General features: G+C 42.3%; 1 protein-coding gene across 19 annotated transcripts in view; it reads right to left on the reverse strand.

Moving 5' to 3' along the window:
- Positions 1-10,294: 10,294 nt before the first annotated feature.
- RIMS2 (regulating synaptic membrane exocytosis 2) overlaps positions 10,295-24,753 on the reverse strand; it is a 296,933-nt gene continuing 282,474 nt past the window's right edge. For all 19 annotated transcript variants that reach the window (XM_015561714.1, XM_006760263.2, XM_015561716.1 and 16 more), the window contains 5 exons: positions 19,424-19,565; positions 15,789-15,901; positions 15,149-15,250; positions 13,606-13,745; positions 10,295-13,186 (listed from right to left, as the gene is read on the reverse strand). In XM_015561714.1, coding sequence (XP_015417200.1) covers positions 12,968-13,186; positions 13,606-13,745; positions 15,149-15,250; positions 15,789-15,901; positions 19,424-19,565 — 716 coding nt within the window. In that variant the 3' untranslated portion in view covers positions 10,295-12,967. The remainder of the gene's footprint in view (positions 13,187-13,605; positions 13,746-15,148; positions 15,251-15,788; positions 15,902-19,423; positions 19,566-24,753) is intronic.

The raw sequence follows: 24,753 nt of genomic DNA on the forward strand, positions 1-24,753 counted from the left end.
ATAGATCTAGCTTACGTTTTGGGTGGCATATTATTGATCATTTGTAGTGATAGTCCAGTAGTATTTAATAACTGGTACAACACAGACATCAACCAATCAGAATGGGGAACCGACTGATTAGAATAAGATGTCGCCAATTAGGATGGGCACTGACTATACAGGTCTGGCACAGCCATACCGATGTGTGCCTCCCGATTGTCAGACTGAAGAAACAGCTGTGTAGATTTGTCCCTTCAGAAGGTACTTGGCACAGCGAAGCAATCCATAAAGGCAGAAACATGTTGTTTTTTGTTATGTTTTGTTTGTTTCCTTCTTTTTTTTTCTTTTCTAACCATCACATCTACAGAGCTCAGCACGGTGCACAGGACATATTATGGGAACCTATATTTCTAAATATTTGAATAATACCAACAAATACATTTTAAGTACAAGCTCTAAGTCAAATCTAAAGGGATATTCCTTCCTTACAAATGGCTTTTGAGTCTCCTTGTCAATTCCCCTTGCCCTCACCCTTGCTTTACCAACATTCACGTGGACCATTTCAACAACCTTCTAATTAATCTTCCTGACTCTAGAATCTTTCTTTCTATTACAGCTTCTATACTTTCTCCAAAGCATCTCTCTATTCTAAGATTTAAGTATTTTGGTTGCTTACCATTTTCCTGTTTGAGAATTTGTTCATGAAAAGGAAAGGTATAAAGACATACATAAAAGTGATAAACATAAATACAAGATAGTGGCTGCCTCTAGGGGTACAAGGAGGACTTAGAGACGTAGAGTGGACATCCTGCCGAGCTAAGGAATCAGGGGGCTCTGGGCTGCTGAAGCAGCTGGAATCTGTGGGCCAGAGTGCCTGAGAAAAGGGACCTAGAGAGAGAGGTGACCTCAGAAGTCAGCATGAGAATGTACCTCAAGTCCTTGGCTGAGGGCTAGGCTGTGTGTGAAAGAGATCAAACATTTTGAGGATGTGAGTGAAAGATGATGCTGGGAGATGCTGGAATTCTAGACCAGCCAGAGTAGAGACACCTCACTGAGTACTTTACACTTTCAGTTAGGACTCCAGAAGACCACGCCTTAGGAACAAAAGCCATGCTCTAAGACTAATGCCAGAACTGAAATAGACCTGCCCTAACAGTGAGTGAAACAAACCTGATAGGACCAAGAGAATCCACCAGCAACTTAATAGTAATTTACATACAAAGAGAACTATACCTAAATACCATGTGGTCAAACTGCTGCAAACCAAAGACGAAGAGAAAAATCTTAAAGGCAGCCTCATATCCTTATTCAGTTGCAAAAGAGGGGAAGCAGGGTATGGGGGATGGCTGACTTTTTAAAACATACTTCAAAAATTAGGGTGAAGTAAAGATGGTTTCAGAACAACATACACCTAGAGAACCTGTTGTCAGCAGGCTTAAGAAATGCTAAGGAAAATTCTTCAGGCTAAAAAGAAATGACACTAGACATGAAGTTGGGCCTAAGGACAGAATGAGAGAACCAGAAATAGTATATATTATTGGAAAATATAAAATAAACGCTTTTTTCTTCTCAATTTTTTTGGGGGGAGACAACTGATTATTTAAAGCAAAAATAATACATTGCATTATGGTGTTTTATTACTTATGTAGACAAAATAAACAATAATGATAGAAATTAAGAAAGGCAGGCTAAATAGAATTTTGCTATTATAAGGTTCTTACATTTTATGTGAACAAGTAAAATATTAACTTTAAGTTAACAATCATAAGTTACGGATTCATTTGTAATCTATTTGGACGCAACCATAAAAACATCAATGCAAAACAAAGAGAGGAATTAAAATAGAATATTTAAAAAAGACATTAATCCAAAATACAGGAAAAGAACATAAACAAAAGCAGGTAGTATAACTTGGAAATAAATGCTAGCATGGTACACTTAAACCCAACTAGATAAATGGTAGTACTAAATGAAAATGAATTAAACATTTTAATTAAGAGGAAAAAACGATCAAACTAGATTAAAAAGCAAAAACCAACCATATGCTGCCCGAAAGAGATAGACACAATTTAAATAAATTAATACAAATAATTTAAGAGTAAAAAGATAAGACACAATAAGCATAAGAAATCCAGAATAAGTATTTCAACACAAAGTAAAATTCCAGACAGGGAACATTATCAGTGATAGAAGGGTATGGCATAATGATAAACAGTTGATGCATCAGGAAGATATAGCAACTGTATGTGTTATACAATTAATAACAAAGGTTTAGAACACATGAAGGGGAAAAAAAGACAGAGCAAAAGGGAGAAGTGACACTCACATGTAGTTGCAGGTTTTATTACCTCTGTCCTAGTAACCAATAGAACAACTAGGCAATCAGTAAAGATGTTGAACATTTTAACAATAAGTTCCACCGACTTGATTTGATTGATATTTATCGAACACTAACCTTACAGCCAACAACTGCAGAAGGCACATTCTTTTATAAGATTTTGGGATTGTTCACCAAGATAAGCAACATGCTGGACAATAAAATATGAGCCAACCAATATCAAGAGATCAAAATCTTGCAGGTTTGTTCTCTGGCCAAAGTAGAATTAAGTTAAAATTCCATAACAACAAGATACCGAGAAAATGTCCCAATATTTGGAATGTGTGCACTTTTAGGTAGCCCATGAATGCAAATCGCAATCGCAAGATATATTAAAACATTTTAGCTGAATGATAATGAAACTTAACTCTGCCCATAGGTGTGGCAGTCTCTTCTCTGAGTGTCCTCTTACAAGCCTTAGCCCCCTCCCCCTTCCAATCCAAGGCGCTCAGCCTTTGGGAAGACCCTGCATATCATTGCATTATGAAGCCTGCACGTGCGGTTCCTGTTCTTGTTCTGTTTCTGGCGCTCACTCACACTCCCCGACTCTCCTGCCCGGCTCTGAGCCAGGTGCGAGGAAACAGACCGCATTCTAGTTAAGGGCGAGCATGTTTTGAGTCCTCTTGTCCCAGGGCCCCTCGTTCCCCTTTCCTACCGTGGTTTGAGGTCCAGCTTTGAACGTAGAGTCCACAGCAATTACACCTGAGCATCAAAATGTGATATGCTGTGACAGTAGACAAGAAATAAGATGTGTCTATTAATATCTAGAGATGGCTGTTGAAGGAAGGCCTCGTGTACTTAACTTGCAAGTAAAATGAGAGTCTGCACCTTAGATGACTAAGGCTCAAGGCTCTGTTTGTTGTGACCTATTGCTTTTCTCTAAGAAAGCCCTGAAGAACGAGGTTTTTGACTCGTGATTCGGGGTTATTTCTTTAGTAGTCTTTAGGCACCGGATCTGTGCCTAAAGGTTGACTGGATTGCCAGCTTTGGGTGCTCAGAACTCATCAGAACTCAGAACATTCACCATGAGTCAGCCCCACCGTGCCCCTCACACCACCAAAGAAAGCATTGGGTTTTTTTGGTTGTTTTTTTTTTTTGAGAGGGAGCCCAGACTCTGGAGGTGAGAACCAAAGAGCCTGACCCAGTTCTTGCTCAGGGAACAGGCAGAGAAGCTGTCACAAACAGCTTATATAAGCTTCATGGTGTTAGTACATACAGTTCCTTGCTACAACAAATCAAAAATAAATTTTCAATTTCTTTCCCCAGCAAGAGCTTGAGATTTGCTAACAAAGGCTTATGGCTGTCTAACAGCTGTTTATCACTCCCAGGTAGGGCCCCAGTCACCGGTGGTTCAGGGTTCGAGTCCCCCAAGAAGTCTGTTGTCCTCCCTCCTCCATTCTCCCCCACCCTGTGTGATAAGGAACTCAAGGATCTGCTCACAGGCTTCTGAGGTCACCCTGCTCCCATCCGTGTTATCTTCTCGAAGCAGCGACTTCCTCTCCCATCGCCCACTCTCCAGGACACACAGCACAAGCCGAGGCGAGTGAACTCTCCCAGGGTATTTCTAAGGTCCTATCTTTTGGACGGCTGCCCGGTTCTGTCTGCCCAGCTGCTTCCTTCTGAGAAGGCCCTGAGTGGCCTGGCTGCTTGGGATTGCTCCCTGGGGCCTTTCTCTCCTGCAGCCCTGACAGGGGCCTGCTGAGTCCATCGGGGGCACATTCATCTCCAGGGAAGATCAGACAAGGTCTGCTCGGAGGGGGCTCCGCAGAACTACCTCCAAACCCAGCAGCTGGTGCCCGGCCGTGGCCCTGAATGTCCAGAGGGAACTATTTGTTCCTTGCATGAGACAGAACAGCAAAGAAAAATGGTTTTCCAGGCATTCTAATCAATTACTTGGGTCGTACCTGTTGGCATTTGTGAACAGTTATTTCATGCTACTCATGGTGCTGTACGTTCTATACACATTATTTCATTTCATCCCTATGACAACACAAGGCAGTGGGCGGTTTACTATTCTCATTTTGCAGCTGTGGTAGTGAGACTCAGAGAATATAAGTCACATTGTCAAGACTGAATATTGAGTAAGTGGCAGAGCCAGGAATGAGCCAATAGGGTATAATTCTTAAAAAAAAAATCCTGACCATCCACCTCCCCCCCAAAAAAAACCCTAAAAACTGGTTTGAGCTGGGCCTGTGTGGAACCAGGAGGTTACAGTTGGAGTCTCTGTCTATGGCGAGGCACATGCACAGATTGGGGACTCAATCCCCAGTAGGGGGCGTGCAGGAGGCAGCCAATCAATGATTTTCTCTCATCATTGATGTTTCTATCTCTCCCTGTCCTTTCCTGTCTTAAATCAATAAAAAACCAAATTGATTTGTGATATAGAAGTTAGTCATTTACGCTCTTGGGATTAAATCACCATTTCATTATATAGTCGTGACGGCGAGAAAAGAAGATACTGGTCATTATCAGACGTGTCCTGAAGTTTTCAACTGATGTATTGAAAAATTCAGAGGATAAAAGGGTGAGTCTGGCAGGAGGTAGTAATGGCCAAAGAGGCAAAAATCTAGGGCAAAATTATTCTCGTATTTCACTGAGAAACAAGGGGGAAGACAGGCAAAACAGAAATATAGAAAACAAATATATAGCTAAACAAATATATAAAACAAACATACAGTCTGATGACAGAGGGGCCTCACTGATGTGCTGAGGAGGAGGCCCAAAGTGAGGACAAACAGGACCAGTGCGTGTACCTGTAGGAGGAATAGCAGGAGGCTGACGGTTAGAATACAGCGAGAGTGAGGCTGAAAAACGCGGAAGGTAATAAAAATGGCCCTTTTCGCTTTTTTAGGGCCAAAGAGCTGTCAGAGAAATGGCAGACCCACTGCTCAGAGGTAACAGTGGAAAAAATGCGAACGCATTTCCTAATTCTCCTTTGCTTCTCTTGTCTGCAACTGAGAGAAGAATCTTCAACTGGAAATAGCAAAATAAACAAACTAAAGAACAGAAGTTGTGCCTATGATAAGCAAAAGAACTGTCATTAGTGAGTACCCATTTTATGCCAAGCCCATATCCCTGTTCTAACCAAATCCCATAACTCAGAAAAGTAGGTATTACTATAACCGGCAGGCCCCTCCTTGCCCCCGCCCCCCTCCTCGCCCCCATGCTTTGTTAGCACCTAGGTGGCAATAGGAGGAAAATATAAAGGCGGTAGATCTACATTTCAGCAAGTCATTTGAGAAAGGCCCTAATGAATTCCCTGAGGAAGTGGGGAAATGTGTGGTGGAGGATGGTGAGGTGAAGAGGTTTCACAATTGATTAAATAACTTGATTTGTTGTCAGGCTCCAGGTTTGCATCTGGATATGCCACTTTTCAGTTTTCTTATCTGCAAAATTAAGATAACTATTCTACTTCCCTCATAAGGATTAAGTTAGATCATGTACATTAAGATCATTTTGTAAACTATAATGTATTACATGACAATAACTACTATGGCTATTAGTTAATAGCACCAGTAGAGGGTTTGATCTTGAGACTATTTTAGTCCACATCTCACTAAAGGTATGTATGAAGGTAGAGGAAATAGCTTTATCAGATTTGTAGGTGACACAGAGCTGGCAGTGAAAGCTACTATAGCTGATGTGTCTTAATAATTCAGAGTTTATGCTAGCGTTAGGACAGTCATAATGATTTGGGCAGGCTGGAATATTTGAAAAAACAGTAAGGAAAAAATTTAGCAAGAATTCGCTTTTATATCTGTGCTTGGCTAGAAACAAGATTCCATAAGGACAGAACGAGGCAGCTGTCCACGGAAAAAGGGTCCAGAAGATCTGGTCAACCTCCAACCCAGTCTGAAGGAACTATGTGAGGTGGTTACAGAAAAAGGCAGCAGAATTATGGGTTGTGCTTATAGAAGTAGAGGCCATAGTATTCTTCTTAGGCCAGTACCCAGCTGGAGTCATTTGCTTACTTCTGGAGAGAATATACAGAGAAGCAAGATTTCTAGTTAAGTGACAAATGGTTGAAGGTATTACAAGTGCCTGGGAAAGAGAAGAATAAATAGTGTTGGAAACAATTACTACCATTACAGCAATAGCTAATATTTATTATTTGTATATGTCTACAATAGTCCATTATCTATGTTATCTCATCTAATCCTCTTAACCTGGTGAGGTTGGTAGCATTGTTTTCCTGCTTTCCCATTTTATAGTTGATAAAACAGGATAAATGGTTCACTCAAGGTTACATAGCTAGTAAATGAGAGAGCATATATTTCCACTCAGACTTTCTTATCTAGAACAACCACTTTCAGCCAATTTGCTATGCTGCTTTCTAAAAGTTGGGGGAAATAAGCTCTCTGACAATATTTGGAGGACTCTCATCTGGAAGAGGGATCAGCCCTATGTTATACAGTTCTAGAAGGTAGTGCTAGTCCCTGGAAGTGTACAAATTCGGGAAGGAAGATTTAAGCTCGGGTTTAGGAAGCGTCTAACTTTTAGAGACTATAGAACGGGCTATATCGCAGAGTCTATTTCTCCAACCACTTGCCACGTAGAAGTTAGATGACCAGTTCTTAGGGTTTCTCTTCATGTTACACGATTGTCCCAGGGAGCCTCAGCAACTCTTTTAAGATCTGTCCTTGGCCAACTGTATTAACTAGGACTCATAACTTCAAGTAGCAAGAACCGAACTCACTATAGCTAGAATGTGTGGTCTCTCTTGGAAGAGCAAGGATGCAGCTGATCCTGTCACAATGGAACCAGGACCACGAAATCTAAAGGTCTCTCCAGTTCTTATCTGTACGTGGCCTTGTTGACTTTCTTCTCTCTTATCTTAATCCAACTTCCATCAGATATCAGAAAACATAGCCACTGGGAGTTCCTGGCCTCCCCCCCCCCCACTACCCCCCATCTAATCGTTTCTGCCACTAGAGATGGTATCTTTGGTATCAAGGCAAAACAAATAAATCTTCTGTCAAGGGTACAGGTTGACCCAGTTTAAGAGCCTGCAGCATCTACACCATCAGTTGCAGCCAGGAGAATGGGACTCGTTAAACAATGGCAAGTCTCATGGGAGCAATATGGATGGATCGGAAAAGGATGCATATTAAATAAAATGGTCTTCTGCCCCGAAGGAAAATGACAGAAGGCTGGTAATCAAAAAGCATTGAGAACACCACAGGTTTAAAGTCTTTTTGACTCAACCATATGCAAACTATGAACATAAACTTTAAGGTTCAGGAGTCTCCATGTTGACAACAGTAACTTTTCTGAGACTACCTGAAGGGGATGCTCACTGTTAAGGATGAGTGTTTGGCATCTATCATGTGCTCAGCACTGAGCTAGGTACTACAGGCCATGGTCCCTATGTTCAAAGTCCTAACAATTGAATGGAATTAAGGGCTGAATAGCATTCTGAGAGTCACTTAAAATATAATTATATAGATTAGCCCTTTACAAGTAGGTCTCACATCAAGTTTAAATTAAAACTAGCTTCTCAATGAAATTCTCAATGATTTAGAAATAGCCCAAGCTGCAGAAATTTGTATGCACATAATCATTCATTCATTTGTACTTCGAATGCTATTGCTTTAGACACTCTTTACGGTAATAAAAGTGGTAGTCACAGTTCCCTTCCTTCAAATTTCTTACCTGCTGTTCTCTCTGACTGGAATACTCTTTACCTCACTCCCATCCCCCATTGGTATCACCTCCTTCTATTTAACTCTTGTTCATTTTTTCACATCCTTGATCCTCTTGACTTGGTTAAAACTCTTATTGTAAGCTCCCATAGCATCCTGGGAGCATCCCTTTGGGAAAGCTATCATATTGTACTGATAACCAGAAGGGGGAGCCGAGTTTTTTCCCTGGGGTCATGTCTCTTAAAGCCGAAGAATGAGCACCGTGGACCAGAAGATTTAAACAGAAGCATAGAAAATTTATTACAAGCACATCGACTCCCTGCATGGGGAGGGTTCCCAAATAATGGGTTTCCCATTGAAGCCTTGTAGTCTAGGGGTATATATTTGCTATCAGCCTGTTCTATATGTATCTGTGTCGCCACTTCATTGATTCCTTCAATTGTTCTTGCCCAGCAACGGACCTGAACTTTCCCTGTTCCTATGCCTCAGTTTACCTTATTGTTGCAGACTCTCCCTAGTTTCACATGCCTCCCGCTGAGTCCAGAAGCATTCTATTATTTCTGCATGGTTGGTTCCTGCACTGAGGTTGCTCAAACTGCCGTGTCTGCCCCTGCCCATGTTCCACCTGCCTGTTTTCCAATGGACCCCTGTCCTATCTGCCTGCGTGTCAAGTAACTCCTCTCAGTACTTTTTTTTTCACCCAATGTGTGTCTTCTTTAGTAGAATTAAGCCCCAGGAGGCCAGGGCTATGCTTGTTCTGTCACTGCAATGCCTAGAACACGGTCACAAAAATAGCAGGGACTAACTAGATATTCATTAATTGGGCAGATGTTTACTGAGCGCCTGTGTGTCCAAGCATTGTTCTTGGCACTGAGGATACAAAAGGGGAAGAAAAAAAAGATATGGTCCCTTCCTTGATAGAGTTTCCATGATAGCCAAAGTTTTGATTTGATAGAAGAGTTATCTAATTTAGGCTCATTTCCCAGATAGTGAGAAATGCTGGAGAGATTTGAGTCAAGCCGAATGGAGACTTTGAGTGGCACCGTTAGTTGTTCTTAACTTCCTCATATATTGCTGCTTCTCAATACACATTTCACAAAGCAAAGGCGTGTGCACGAACTTGTTTATTCAGTCCATGAATGCCCACAGGATGTTGAGGGCATCATGGGCTGAGGAGAGACAAACACGTGAAGAACATGACTTATATGTGCACAGTGGTTGGGTCAGTCCAGTCAGACAGCTTTGGTGATTTTTAACCAGTTGGGTCACAGCCCCTGAGTGACCAGCATGTCCTTACTGTTGCTGTGGAGCCTGGGCACGTGGAGCTCCTGGGGAAATGAAGATGTGGCAGCCATAGTATGAGGCCTGGTCAGGACCCGCTAAGAGCTCAGTGCTGAGCAGGGAGATGCAGGAAGGGACTAACATGGATTATGTTGAGGAAGCGGAAAGGCTCTCAGGAGATGGCTTATAAGGCAAGGGTATTATTATAATAGGAGTGAAGGAACAGCAGAGAAGGAGCTCGTTAAGAGTGGGAGGTGGTTGGTGAGCAACGAAAGGATATGGGACAGGTAGGGGGTCCGGGTTGGAAATGAGTCCTTGGAAATGGAAGAAATGACTGTTTTCAAGAGTAAAGAGAGAACTAGGTTTAGATTTCAGCTGATTTCTAACTAATCAAACCAGCTCTTAAATTTGGAACCAGGAAGGACACCCCTACTCCGGGTTTGCGGAACTGCCCTGGCCGCTTATGGAGAGAATCTCTCATCATTCATGCTCACACGAGAGAAACCGGTCTCTGGACAGGCCGTCATACATCAGTTACCACACGTGTGCCCTGGACTGAAAATGCACCCCACCCACCAAGCTGGACACTCAGTGGAACACAGACTGTAAAGCCAACGGTCACCCTCGCCGTTGTCACCCGAGGACAGCAGAGCCTGCGGTGACTCTGTAACCCTGCGATCCGTGGAGGCCACGCTGACCCAGAAACCCCACCCATCCCACTCACAGCCTGCGAGCTGCTGAGGCACCTAATCAGAAAGCACCCCAATCCGGAGCAACAACCGTTTTTAAAATTAGCAGCTTTTAATGATGTGAGCAGAAATCCTTGGACACTTTAAAGAACTGCTCTCCGGAGGGCCGTCTGCTAAGACCAGCAGTCTGCCTGGTAGGTAGAGGGAGGAAAGATCCTTTTGCTGTCTCTAAACCACAGGGGTCCAAGGAATGAGCTGCAGCCGGCTTGGGGTGGGTTTGGGGGGGGGGGTGTCAGGAGAAGAGAAACCAGAGAAAGTCATGCATACAAAGTCTGTAAAGAAAATGTTTTATTTAAAGTGTTAAATACCATCACCAGAATGAGTTTGATTTACATTAGTTGGTGTTCTTTACAGGACTAATCTGCCCTTTTTTTTTTATTTTCCAACTGGAATTCCCTTTAGTTTTAAAACATACTATGTACAGGGCAGCAATGGTCACTGGAATAGTGCTATTTACATGACTAAACCACAAGTCGAGGTGCAGACATGTGAAAATTAAAAAAAAAAAACACACCAACTTTTAAATAAATACTGCACAGTGACGCGTATGTACAAATATTCCATACAGTCATGTCCTTCTTATTAAAATTAGAAAGAATTTATATAGGAATATACACAAAAGATTATGTGACCGTGTCTTAGTGTCAGGGGAATGGTAAACATTTATTCTAAGGGAGAGGATAGACTCGGTAGGTCTATGAAACCAATTGTTGCTGGTACACAGGTGTCTAGATTACTTCAGTCAAGTTTTACTCATTCTCTGAACGACTCTTCCCGGGGCCATCACAGATCTCAGAATGCCAAGACACAATCTCAGTGTTATTTCATATCGCACCACATAAAGAGAAGGCATTTTTAGTGATACTCATTTTAACTTTTGCACCATAGCAAGCAAGACAGTTTTAAATGGTCACCACTCAATTTAAAAAGAGAGAAAGAAAAAAAAAAGCAATTTTTGTGCATGGCCTTAAAGAAATGACATGGATGTGGATTTCAATAGTCATTCCAAGAGATTACATCAACCTCTGTGTTACAGAGTGTACATAAAGAAACAGGAAGTCCGGGTGGTTTATTACGTTAACCAGTGACTTTTCCGCCACACAGGGGGCCTTTAAGAGAAATCTGACCGCGTAGCACCACCCAATGGCAATAACTGTCTGTAAAATCAAAGGCAGGGGTCTGACTTGGGATTTGTGTGTGGACTTTTGGTGATGGCATCAAAGAACTATGAATAGGCAGAATGACTGCCTTTGAGTCATCTAAAAATTGGAGCTTTAAAATTATTTGTTGCAAATTCATGTTTACTCTATTTATTTAGAAATACAATTTGTGAAAAATTGAATTTTACTACAGAAAAAAATGAATTAATAAACAGCCCTGTGTTCCAGGGCCCCAAAGTTTTAGCAGTGTTTCTATTCACATAGTAAATGGAAACTGGCTAAAGAAATTGCTTTAATTAATTAAAAAGCGAAACCCAAGACCTTGTAGAAATAATACTTTAACCCCTGTATGAATAATGCTGGTGCTAACAACAAATTCACTGGACATTACAATGGCCACATGATTTTCGAATTTGCCTGTAAACTAAACTTGGAAGGCGAAAATAAAATTACCATGCACTCACTGGACAACACATTGCAAAAGTTCAACTATCTTCCTTATCAAATACATTCTGACTTACTTTAGTGCACTCCCAAGTCATGTTGCAAAATCCTTTCCAACATGCTTGAAATACAGAAAGCTCTTAAATTTTTTCCCCTTGAGAAATTCATAAATTCAGAAGCATCTACAGCTCTGAATCAAACCTGGGGTACAAGAGAGTATCAGGTCAAAAACTGACAATTGTTTAGAATAATGTCCACTCTGGTAGAGAGAAAGAAAATAAAAGATTAAAAGAGGGAGGAGAAGAAAAGGAAGGAGAAAGATGTGAACAATTTGCACATATTGAACTTCATTAGATATGTATATTTAACATGGAAATAAATGGAATATTCACTTATTTGTCACAAAGAGAATTTTAAGGAACTTCTAGAAAGTATTTTCTTTTGTAATGTCTGCCAAAACACAGACTATGATTAAATAATAAACATGGCGTGTCTTTGTATCACCCTGTTGCATTCTTGCCCCCTTTTAAAACCATGCACTAGTGAAAGTTATTTTTAAAAATAATATAAATTGTTGAAAATGGCTGAGTTTTATTCTTTTTTTTTGTTTGTTTGGGTTTTTTTTTTTTGCAAGTTGCAGCCCCAAGAAAATAACTTAAGTATTCAGCTAATCTGTGTCCATGCAGAAAGGTTTCTTTAATTTCATTCAGTACAGTGTAGCCACAGAATTTTGTTTCCCACAGTCCAACGCATTCTGGTGTGAGGGAGTGAGGGCTGCTGGGGCTCCGAGGTCTGCCCCGGTGCACGCGGGCCTGGCTGCCCCCGTCCGCTGCCCAGGGAGGGATGACACTCTGTCTGCCTCGGACCACTGCTCTGGTCTCCTGCTTTTCACCTGATGCTCCCTAGACTTCACTCCTTGACTTATCGCATGGCTTAGTGGCTGGATCGCTCACTCCATTTCTGTGGCATAGCAGGGCTTTGGGGGTCAGAGAAATGAAGAAAAAGGAACGGTAAAAAGATAAAGGTGCCATTGAAAAGGGCTTTTGTTGCATGAGACTGACTGATTCTTTGAGATTAATCCATGGCTTCAGATTGGACCAAAATTTGAGTGTTACTGAACTCCAAACCTGACAGTTCTTCACCGCGCTGCTCTCTCACCGGAGGGCCTTCTTTAGGGCACAATGTGTGCGACTTCCTCTGAGAACACAGGATCGCTTTGTATCCCTAGAAACAGGCTCAGAAGACACAACATTAAGCATGCAGTGTTACCAGGGTTAGCGACCTGTGATTTTTTTTTTTGTAACGCTGGTTGCTATGACAACAGTTTTACAGCTGCTATGAACGAGAGTAAGAAGGTCCCGTTGAACTTTCCAGAGATGACTGGGATGCTCTTCTTGTCAGAGGGGCCAACGTTGGATCTACGAGGGAGGAAGTGGGGAAAAGTTTGAACCATCCAATCACCATGTTGGACAGCTCCAGTTCATCTAAAAGTATCTGGGCCACTCCCATGAAAGATTTGTGATCCATGCGACCATAATCTCCCCAGACAATGATCTGTTGGCAAAATAAAAAGGAGAATAATGTTAGTACAGTCATGTGTGTAAAAACTTGGAAACTAAAATGCATTCAGTGCTGGCATCAAACATCACGTTAAATAGGTGTATGGACTACTGGGATCGCTGTCTTTCACGACCAGAATCCAAAGGTGTATTAGGAGAACTCTATCAAGTGTGAAGACCATCAGTAGTCCAGGGAGGTTGGAGTTCACATGTGATGGGGTTGGCTAGTCTATACTTCACTTTAGAGGAAACAACAGTGTCTGTGGCTTTACAGCACGGGCCACTGCTTTGAAGTTTCCCCAGAATTTCAGTGGTGAGGAGCAGAAAAGCACGTGGTGAGTAAGGATGCTGGCGACAGGTCTGGCTCCATGAAAGCGCGTTCTTAGGTTAAGGGATAAACAATTCAGTCAATACCTGTAAGACCTTTCCTTGGGGACTTTCTTCGAAAGATAACAGCTGCTGGTATAAGGGTTCCAGCGTTTTCCGGGCCACTTTTGTTTTCTTTTTGGCTACGCAGACTCCATTATCCAGTAGATACACCTTTACGTACGGTGCTTGGGGAAGAAAAGACAGAGGAGAGTGAAATGATGCGCTGTGGTTAGGAAATACCCAACTCATGGGTGACATCTGCCACAGGGTAACCTTGTCAGAAAGAGCTGGCAACCCACAGTCACCGGCCTTTCCACGTTAGGGAGACAAAAAGTAACTATCAGCTAGCTATTCAGGCAGTTTTAGGCAATGTCGACAGCCTCTGAAATGATTACTAATTTGCCATCATAGATTTGCATTAACTAAGGTCAAATGCTTCTAGTCCCTACCAATATTCAAGGGAGACCTCTTACTCTTTCATTTGTCAACACTTCAGTCTAATCAAACATGCTTTAATCTATATTGTTTTATTCACCCATCCCCATGAATCACTTAGTTATCACTCAAGGGGGGGTTTTATTTGGAGAGTAAATTTGTTTAATAAACACAAAGGGTTTGTTTATTCATGGTGGTATGAGCACACGACGTCGAGGCTGAGGTTTCGTATAATATGTCCAATTAGCTGGGAAGAGGAAATGAATTCTGAATTCCATAGCTTGAGATTTATCTGACCGGCTCTTCATGAAAGCATTTTCATGCGTGTAGAAATGATCTTATTCTGTCCAAGGGAGCGGGTCGACTCGCTCCAAGAGCTGTCTAAATACACCTGCCTCAGTCACCACCGCAAGGCTGTACAGCAGGTCATCTACATTATAACTTAGAATTTCTGCAGTGGTGGCAAAGTTAAGAGACTCAAAATCACCACCAGCCCGTGGAGGTGCTGAGGTGAGAAACCTCGTTTGAGAATCCTCAGTAGCTATTCTGTCATCAGATCCGGACAGACATCCCTGCACAGTGCAGGAGTCTGAGGCACTGCCCATGCTACAAGCAACTCAGTACACGAATGCCTTCAGTACGAACTATGTGGCATCGTGAAAATTGATCACGATGCCTCGTTTCCTTTATACACTACAGGAAATAGGTCTTATCATGAGAATGACCTGCATAAACAGGCTTATGCTACTTTGGGGCCTGTATCTGTTTTTATTTCAATTCCAGGATCTAAGGATTCCCGAGGAAAACTTTGAAGCTCCAGATAAATCGAAGAATAACACAAAACACCAGCTAATGAGAAAAAGAATTAGAAGGGACGTGCTGTACGAAGTGAACGATCTGTGTGGTAGTTTTTATTGTGCAGCGGTTTCCACTACACACGTACGCACTTATCTAACAACATCTATTATCCCGACCGGGCCACCCTCACTGGTGCTCACTCAGAACACACACACAAACTACTACAGGTAACCGACTCATGTTAGAATCCTCGATGACCTGAAAACAAAGTTTTCAGCAGCGAATAAAAAACAAAGTCTCCGAATTGCAGGATGTGGACTGTGAGCAAGAATAGAAGAATCCCTTCTGCTTTTACCTGGCAGTGTCTTGGAACCTGGTTTGACAACAAGGCCACGGGCCCGGATGATCTCCACCTCCAACTGTCCCTTTTTGTCCATCATTCCCACCTGAATGTCACCTGGTGGCATGTGAGGGGAAAACAAACAGAACTTAATACACAGATGCAGTCAGAAAAAAATGCTAGGCTTAACATCATTTCCCATTTACTTTCCTAAATTCATATAGATTCCACATTTTATGAATAGCATCTCACTTTCAACAGCATATAAATGAAATGGGGGAAAAATTAGTTGAAGATTTTTTTTTAATATATTTTATTGATTTTTTTTACAAGGGGAAGGGAGAGGGATAGAGAGCTAGAAACATCGATGAGAGAGAAACATCGATCAGCTGCCTCCTGCACACTCCCTACCGGGGTCGTGCCTGCAACCAAGGTACATGCCCTTGACTGGAATCGAACCTGGGACCCTTGAGTCCGCAGGCCGATGCTCTATCCACTGAGCCAAACCAGTCAGGGTTGAAGATTTTTTTAAATTGCTAAAATATAAAATACTTAATCCTGCTGATAATACTGTTAAGAATCCCAGGAAATGAAAAAATGTGATTCTCCACAATGTAAAAGAACAACAACAGAATCACGTGACAGAAATCCTTACCCATTGCAGGTGTAGCCAGAGTCTGGCGCCCCACCAGCTGGGCAGGGCCAAGGCCATCCAGAAAATCGCTGAACTGGCTGTCAGAGGCCAAGCGGACACCAGGGAAGATCAGACTGAAAGCAGAATAACACATGGGATTAAACCCTCAACCTGTTTCCCATCAGCCAGCCCAGGTTTCCCGGTAGCCCCTTCCTGCAGGACCTGTGGGAACCACTGCTTGGCCACTTGCATTGGTTGGATCCCATGGTCCTCCCTCCTTATTCTCTAGCGGCCCATGTGTGTCACCAGGAGCACTGGTCACACTGGACTGCAGGCTTCCACGTATGAGTCTTTCTCTTCCTTGTCTGGAGGACACTGACTATGGTTTCTATTAATAGCGCTCAGGACATATTGAACACTTACTCTGTGACCGGCATTATCATATTTGATCATCTTAGCTGCCCTAGGAGATAGATTCCATTATTTAACCCATTTTATAGAGGAAGAAACTTTTTTCGTATCACTCCCACCAGCACACAAACATACCATTATTTCTTCCACCTTAAAAAAAATTCCCTCCACTAACCCCACTTGCCTCTCCAGCTGCTACCCCATTTCTCTCCCGAAACTCCTCGGAAGAGTTGTCTCTGTGTGCTGTCTTCTATGTCTTTCCTCTCACTCTCCCTTGAAACTCTGCTACATTTTCCCTTGTTCTCTTCCTTGCTTTATCTTCTCCACTCCACTAAAATGTCTCTGATCAAGGTTACCTAGTAGCCGCAGTGGTAAATTGAACCGATAATACTCTGTACTAATTAGTATGATTTAACTTCGTGTCATTTGACACAATAGATGCCTGTTTCTTCCTTGAAACCCGTTTTCCACTTTGTTTCCCAGACTCTAGTCCTGGTTTTACTTTTTGGCCACTTTACCGCAGTCTCCTTTGCTAGCTCTGCCTAAATCATGGGAGCTTGATCCTTTGACCTGATATCATTTCCACGCCCTCATTCCCGTAGTAACCTCGTCCAGCCTCATGGTTTTAAACAGCATCTATGCTGATGTTGCTAGAATGGCATCTCCAGCTTGGGACTCTCCCTTAGGCCGCCGATCTGTTTCTAACTGCTTTGTCAACATATCTGCTTGGATGGCTAATAGGCAGTGAAATATAACTTGTCCCAAACCCCAAGCAAACAAAAAACACAAACTCTGTTCCCCTCAGAGGGTCCCCATCTGAACCCCCTTTACCCTTTCAATTAATCTTGGAGATGTCTTTCCTCTTTGCTATAGATTGAACTGTGTTTCCCCCTCCCTCTCCCTCTGGGAAATTCATGTACTGAAGCCTTAATCCCCAGTATGACTATTGGGAGACACGGCCTTTAAAGAGCTAATTAAGGTTAAGTGAGGTCACAAGGGTGGGGCCTTAATCTAATAGGATTGGGGTCTTTCTAAGGAGAGGGAGAGACAGCAGGGACATGCGCCCGCAGAGAAGACCTCGTGAGGACTCAGTGAGGAGGCCAATGGTGAGGCAAGGGGAGGAGCCTCAGGAGAAATCAACCCTGCTGACACCTTCATCTTGGATTTCCAGCCTCCAGAATTATGAGAAAATATACTTCTGTTGTTTAAGCCACCCAGTCTGTGGTATTGTTATGGCAGCCCTAGCAAACAAAGACTCTTTTTCTCATGTCATATCACATACGTCAATATTACTGGCTCTACTATCAAAATACATCTAGAATCTGGCCCCAATAATGATACCACTGTGGCCCAAGCCCTCATTTCCAGCTTCTGCGTGTTTGCAACAGCCACCTTTGCTTGCCACCCCCACACCAGACAGAGTGATGTCTCCTCAAAACCCTCCATTGACTTCTCATCTCTCGGAGTAAAAGCAAAGTCCTTACAATGATGTGTACAGAGTACACAAACTGTCCACCCCTGCTCGCCACATCTCAATTCCTCGTCTGTTACCACCTCTGCCCTTTCTCCAGTGCTGCCCTCCACTGCTGACGCCTGCCAAGCTCCTGCCTCAGGGCCCCAGCACCCCTTCAGCATAGAATGTTCCTCCCTCAAATATCCATATACTCACTAACATCCTTCAGATCTTTCCTTAGATGTGTCCTTTTCCCTGTCTACCCTACATAAAACCTTACACATACCCTGTATCATCTCTCTTCCTTTCTTTGTTTTTCACCTTAAAACTTATACCACCTAATCTATTACATATTTTAATAGTTTTTCTTCTTTAATGGCTATCTTGTCTACTATACTATAGGTCTGGTGAAGGTAGAGTTTATTTCTTTTCTTCTATTTTTGTTCCTTGATATATCTCCAGCACCTAGAACTGTGCCTGGGGCATTGTAAGCACTTAATGAGTAACTGTTAAGCTCAATCAATTAATTAAAATGAAGCCTAGAAATGTACCCAAGTTTCTATAGTGCCAAAAAACAGATGAGAACTTAAGCCTATATGATTCTCAAGTCCAAGGTCTTAACCACCCACTGATTTTGGCTCCCTGGTATGGCTTACATCCCCAACTCATAGCACAGTGCCCAGAACTCTAGGAATTCCAAGTTCTGTTTGTTGAATGAATTTAGGAGTATTCATCCATTTCTCCAGTAAGACTATCAACATCTGAAGTGAGGGGTGGCAGCGTAAACTTCTGATACTCCTAACGTATCTATCTAACATGGTGCTTTGCAAAGACGAGTGCTCAGTGCACATTGACTTTGTACTCAGATCTCCCTCTCTTTTAAGGCATCCTTGATTCACATTGAATCCATGTCTTCCCCCAAACTTAGTCCCCAAAGATACAGTTAATCCGAACATTGTGATGTTTCCATAAGTATCCCACATAACCTTATTTATAAATGCAGGGAAGCCATATACAGCTCTTCTATTTATAGAATCGTGCCAGACAAATGGTCCGTAGGGCATATCATGAATACTCTGCCAGCAGCGCCTATGGCCTCACACTGGTGAACTGGCCCATGGGTGTTGTCTAAACAGCTGATGCTTCCGTGGGGATGACAGAATGAAGTCAGTACACCCCACTTTCCTCTATTAATGTCACTTATGCACCATCTGCTGATCTGCAGTTGCTAATTACTGTTAGATTGCTGGCGACAAGGCTACACCATCTTCATAAATGCTCCCACAACATCTAAGGTGCAGCTGACTCAAGGGGAAGCTGTGTGGTAACTACGTACAGGAAAGGCTCCCAATCTGTGGCATTCGGCTGCTACCTTTGTCTGCGCTGTTTGCTACTGCATGGAACTAGGTACCCAGCAGTGTTCTGTACTTTGCAGTAATGAGTCTCAGAGCAAAGGTTTTTAAAATCAGCAGAGCTCACACAGTAGTGGCATGAGTGCTTATTATTTTTGTGCGTTCAGGTGTATTGTTTCAAGCTAGGGCCGATTTTCAATCGCATGCATTGTGACAGTCCCATTTCATCATCTTGCCATTAAAGCCCAACATTTTATCCCCAGACCTAGGTCCCTGGTGTAAAAAGCCAGGTGATGCCACATTTCTCGGTGGCAGGTGAGCCACGTTCCCTCCACAGCAAACCGGTGAAAACCAAGACGGCGCTGCAGTGTGGGAGGCAGTGTTTGTGACAGCAGAGAGGGGGGCCTGGAGGGCTGCGCATCGCAGGTGGCCTCACTCACTTTCCTTCGGAGCTGTAGCTGTTCATGCTGCCGTCGGTGGACTCCCGGCTCGCCTGGCGGGTCATCCAGTTCCTCATCTCCACGGCCAGGCCTGTCTCTGTGCTCCTCTGCACCGTGCTCCGCAGCTTCTTACCGCCTGCCTCTGCAGACAGAAAACAAGAGGGGTGACGGACTGGCCATGGCCACCTGCTGAGAAGGCTCAGCCCACACTCCGAGGTCCTCGGAGGAAAAGCGCTGTGCTCTTATTCAGGAAACAGAGAGAAAAGGTGTTTCAAACAACGCCTTGCTGAGTGGGATGAACATTTTCTAAACGTCTTCAAGCACAAAATGCCATGTTTTGTTTCCATTTAAAACAGTGTTCAAACTGGTAACGAAAGAAACAAAAAAGTTCAACCTCCGGGAAATATAATAAGCTTTTTTTTATTGTAATATTTAAATGCAAGATTAACTCAAACCCGGCTTTTTCCTTTCTCTTTGGCATAGTAAAAGAACAAGGCTTTCACATGATTTCCAAAGAGCCAGTGGTGAGTAATACTCAATGCTTGTCTTAACTTTCATATGACATCCTGTGTTTTTTGTGTTTTTTTTTTTTTTGCAGGATGATTGATGTTAGAAGGCAAGGAAAGCTATCCAAGGGAGATAGCCTTGTTTGCTAATAGTTCCCCATCTCTTGGTAACTCTCAGAGAGATTCCCAAAGGAATACAAAAACCCAGCAATGTCCGGTAAAAAGAGCTTTTTAATATCTGGTCATGGGTAAGTCATGTCCTCAAGGACGTTCAGCAGTTGGGATCAGTTTGGATATGAGGTTTACTTACAGAAGTCAATTAAAAGACCAAATAGGAAACCGAGTCACGTACCACAGATGTGACAGAGGTGAAGAGTGCTATCTGAGAGGTCAGGGCGGAAGGAGCGTCCTCATAGAGGGAGTGGAATTTGAGCTGTGTTTGCAAAATGGGCAGGTTGGGGCCCCAGGAGAAGCAAGAAGGCAGTGCCTTTGCCGAGGGAACGAGCATGGACCAAGGTGTGAGGAGGATGTGCTGCTGAGGGATGGTGCAAATAACCAAAACATATGGAGGAGTAATGTCGGGGGTGGGTTAAATGATAAAGGGCCTTGCATGCTGGCATGTGGCGTTGAGAGACTACCAAAGCTGGGCCAAACGGGGTGACAGTCCAAATGATCTGTAATACTTTACTTCTTGTCAGGTCTAAATATTTATCGACATTGACCATGCATACCATTAGCATTTTGGGGATTCAATAAGCTCTTATAGTGTCTGATATTAATGAATTCATTTCAGATCAACACATATTTGCTGACATTGCCAGTGACTTGATGAAATTCCTTTCACCAAACCTCTCGTAGTATTTGTTCACCATTTGAAACACTGCTTTAAATTTTATCTATTCTCCACTTCCACCTTTAATGTACATCAAAATGCTTTAAAAAAGTATATAATAAAGTAACAGTTATGACTCATTTCCAGCTCAGTTCCATAATCTAAGATTGATATCTAAAATAATTGATAACATGTTGTACTGATATGAACTTAAGATGATACAAAGTATCCCCCATTGATGAGAGAAAGCTCTTCTTGACAGAGGAATGTTCGTTAAGAAATGTAAAAGGAGCCCGGCTGGTGTGGCTCAATGGTTGAGCATCGACCTATTATCCAGGAGATCACGGTTCCATTCCCAGTCAGGGCACATGCCCAGTTGTAGGCTTAGTCCTCAGTAGGGGGTGGGCAGGAGGTAGCCAATCAATGATTCTCTCTCACCATTTGTGTTACTATCTCTCTCTCCCTCTTCCTTCCTCTCTGAAATCAACTATATATGAAATGTAAAAGGAATAAATTTCAAAATGACCAATTTGTAACCTCCAATGGAATGAATGATTCAAATAAGGCACGTTGATGAATGCTAACATCACTAACTATTCATATGAGCCAAAAAAAAAAAAAATCTTTCCACGCATTAGTTCTACTTGTTAAAGGAAAACACACTTTAACACTGGGAGACCTGGCTATCACCATTGCAATCAAGTGGTCAAATTTAGCAGCAGTAATAGCAGGACAATCATATGTGAGAGTCAGAACTTTCTTGATGTTAATATGAAAAATGATTTATGGGGACAGGTTTGACAGGCTGGTAGATTCTGAAAACTGACTTTAATTTTTAGCTTTGACCGTAATTTACGCCCTTTGAGTTAATAAGGCACTCTTTTTGCATTTTTATTCAAAACTACCAGTTTCCAGAATGAATGTAATTTGGAGAAGCCATTTTGTATTACCTTTAAATAATTTTAACAATGCATTAAAGTTAGACTTTCTAAAATCACTGAATCATAGCATTTCAGAAGCTATCTTTGGGATCCAGTGTGCCTTTGTACTTTATGTGCTCCCTTACTGTAGCAATGAGAAAGCCGAGGACCACAGTGGCTAGTTCCTCTTTAGATTTTCATCTTTAAAAACCAGTAATAATTTCAAATTGCACTTGAACTCCCTTCTACCTCAAACTTGCCAAGTATAAGAATTGCCTCCAGCACTCTCCCCGACCTCCACGGTGGTCACTGTGGCCATAACTTCCCATCTACAGAGTTTATATCAAGACATGAAAGAGGTTGATTTATTTACCTATTTTGTCCTGCAAGACCTCAATATGGAGACAGTATGTTTGTGTATAAAAGATGTGCACTGATGTTTATGCTTGCTAGAGCTTCTAACGATAATAAATGTAATTAAAACCCCTGAAAGTCTAAACAAAATAGGGACAACTACCTGACAATTTCTTTTGGGCTAATCCAGGATCTGCATTAACAATTCAAAGAGAATTTAATAAAATTAACAGTTGATTTTCAAAATTGTTTCAGAGTTTAGCACAAATTCATTCATTCCAACAGCTGTTACAACTATTATGAAAGCTAGGTAATTAAAAGCTATAATACAGTTAACTACAAGCGGAAGTCACCATTATGGAAGATATTAGGGCTGTTTAAATATATTCACTTTTCTGAAGCAAGGTGGGGTCATGTGACTTGCTTGGCCAATGAAATGTGAGCAAAACTGGTCCCTATAACTTCAGGGCAGAAGCTTCAACAGCTGATGTGTGACTTACCACGTTCCCCCCAGCCCCCCACTCCCTTTGTGGACCCAGATAGCAACAGATGCCTTCATCGGCCTGGGAAGAGCATGCCATTTTAGGATCAGATAATATGAGTTCCAGCTCTAGGTGACCATTTTAGAACTCTGGGCAGGTTATCTACTTTCTGAAACTGAGGTCTTTTGCATAAACTCAGGATCATATTTAGCCTACATCACAGAATATATGACACGTAGTGGTATTTGATGAGTACTGATGAATAAGGATCAGATACCACAATCTGTATAAAAAGTTTGACAACTGTAAAATGCTATATAAATTCTGATTTTACAAATGACTGAAATAATGTAAAATTATCCTAAATGTGCAGGAAGAAAACTGTGTATAAATAAGTGGGGTCTTGCCATCCAAAGGGGAAAGCCTTCTGGCCAAATTGAATTAAGAGGTTGCCTTCCCCCCAAGCCCATTGCTTTAAAACCAATGAGACTGCCAATAAGTTGAGAGCAAAGGAAGTAGGCAGGGCACAGAGGCTAGACCAGGGGTGGGCAAACTTTTTGACTCGAGGGCCACAATGAGTTCTTAAACTGGACCGGAGGGCCGGAACAAAAGCGTGGATGGAGTGTTTGTGTGAACTAATATAAATTCAAAGTAAACATCATTACATAAAAGGGTACGGTCTTTTTTTTCAATAGTTTTATTCATTTCAAACGGGCCAGATCCAGTGGGCCGTAGTTTGCCCACGGCTGGGCTAGAAACTAAAAGTGAGGTGTTTGACTGGAGTTAACCCACACTTGAAACTAACTGGAGCCAAAAAGACTGTAAGCCTACTGAATTTTGGAAGGACCTGTATAGAAAAAAAGAATTACTAGCCCACATACAAAAGTCTGTTCAACCCCTAAAGTAACTACTGAGTTTCCTAATCTGCACCAGCAAGCAGGCTATGAAAGCTACGAGGCCTCCTCTTCAATATAAACCCTGCAGCTTCGAAGAATGAAGGACAAAGAAACACTTTCCAGAAAACAGAACCAAAAGTGCCAAGAGAGTAAGCCAAGAAATGTATTCTTTCAACCTTCACCATTGCTTCTGAGTGCGATTTTATCATTCCTGTGGGTGACTGATTGCTTTGTGTTCCTATCCTCTCCTTTCGAAATGAGAATTTTTAGTTATGCTGTTGTTCTGTACCATTTAAACTGGATATATGAAAGGCAGATGACTTGTCTTTCGGTGTACAGGTCACTGTAACATGAAAAACCACATCTGGGTATGAGGGAGAGGACTGCACACCACCCAAAATCCTAGATTTTAACCTGCACGCAGTAAAGTACGGCATTTTAAGGTTGTCTTTCTGGGGAGGAAATGACTCTGTTCTATATGCAAAATAAGAGTGTGCATGGATATCTGTGTGGCCAAATCTGCAGAAAAGGTTAAAATTAAGAGTCATATTCTTTCCCTTAACCTTCTCCCATTGATCTCCCCCCCACCCCGGCTCTTGGCTATCTGCTTATGCTTATTGAGCAAGGAGGAAAATTATCAATTGCAAACTAGTATTTTAAAAAATTAAATAGGTCATCAACGCAAGCTTAATGATCCCCCCCATTGGTAATTACTTTCTATTGTTAAGTACAGTGGGGCCTTGACTTATGAGTGTCCTGACTAACGAGTTTTTCGAGATACGAGCCGTCTCTCGGCCGATTTTTTGATTTGAGTTGCGAGCTAAAATTCGGGTTATGAGCCAGCTTCAGATACCCCACCGCTAGTTGGTGCCGTGAGCGTCACAGTGAACGCCACATCAGCCCAGCATCACGTGTCTCACTCGTTCACTTTATGATTTGACATATGAGTAATCTGAGTTACGAGCTCCGTCACGGAATGAATTAAACTCGTAAGTCAAGGCCCCACTGTAGGTATCTGTTAATGTTTTTGGCTCACCAGCATTTGAACACTCTTCCTGTGTATGAGAAATGTCTCGTTCTTCAATTATAGAAGTTAAAATTGTCAAGTATCATTTTAGGGCAGGAGCACAGGACCAAGGTTCTGTTAATTAGATTCCAACCGCTGTCCCAAACTTGGAATCTGAAGCTACTGAAACAAAGAAGCAGAGGGGCCACCGGCTTCCATTCTAAGGTGGGCAGTGGCCACAACATATACTTTTTCGAGCGATCCTATAGCAGTGACTCAACCTCAATGTTGACACTGGTATACGCTGTGATGTCTGTGCCAAACAGATGTGCTA

This window comes from Myotis davidii, unplaced genomic scaffold, assembly GCF_000327345.1.
Source record: "Myotis davidii unplaced genomic scaffold, ASM32734v1 scaffold497, whole genome shotgun sequence".
In the NCBI taxonomy this organism is placed as follows: Eukaryota; Metazoa; Chordata; class Mammalia; order Chiroptera; family Vespertilionidae; genus Myotis; species Myotis davidii.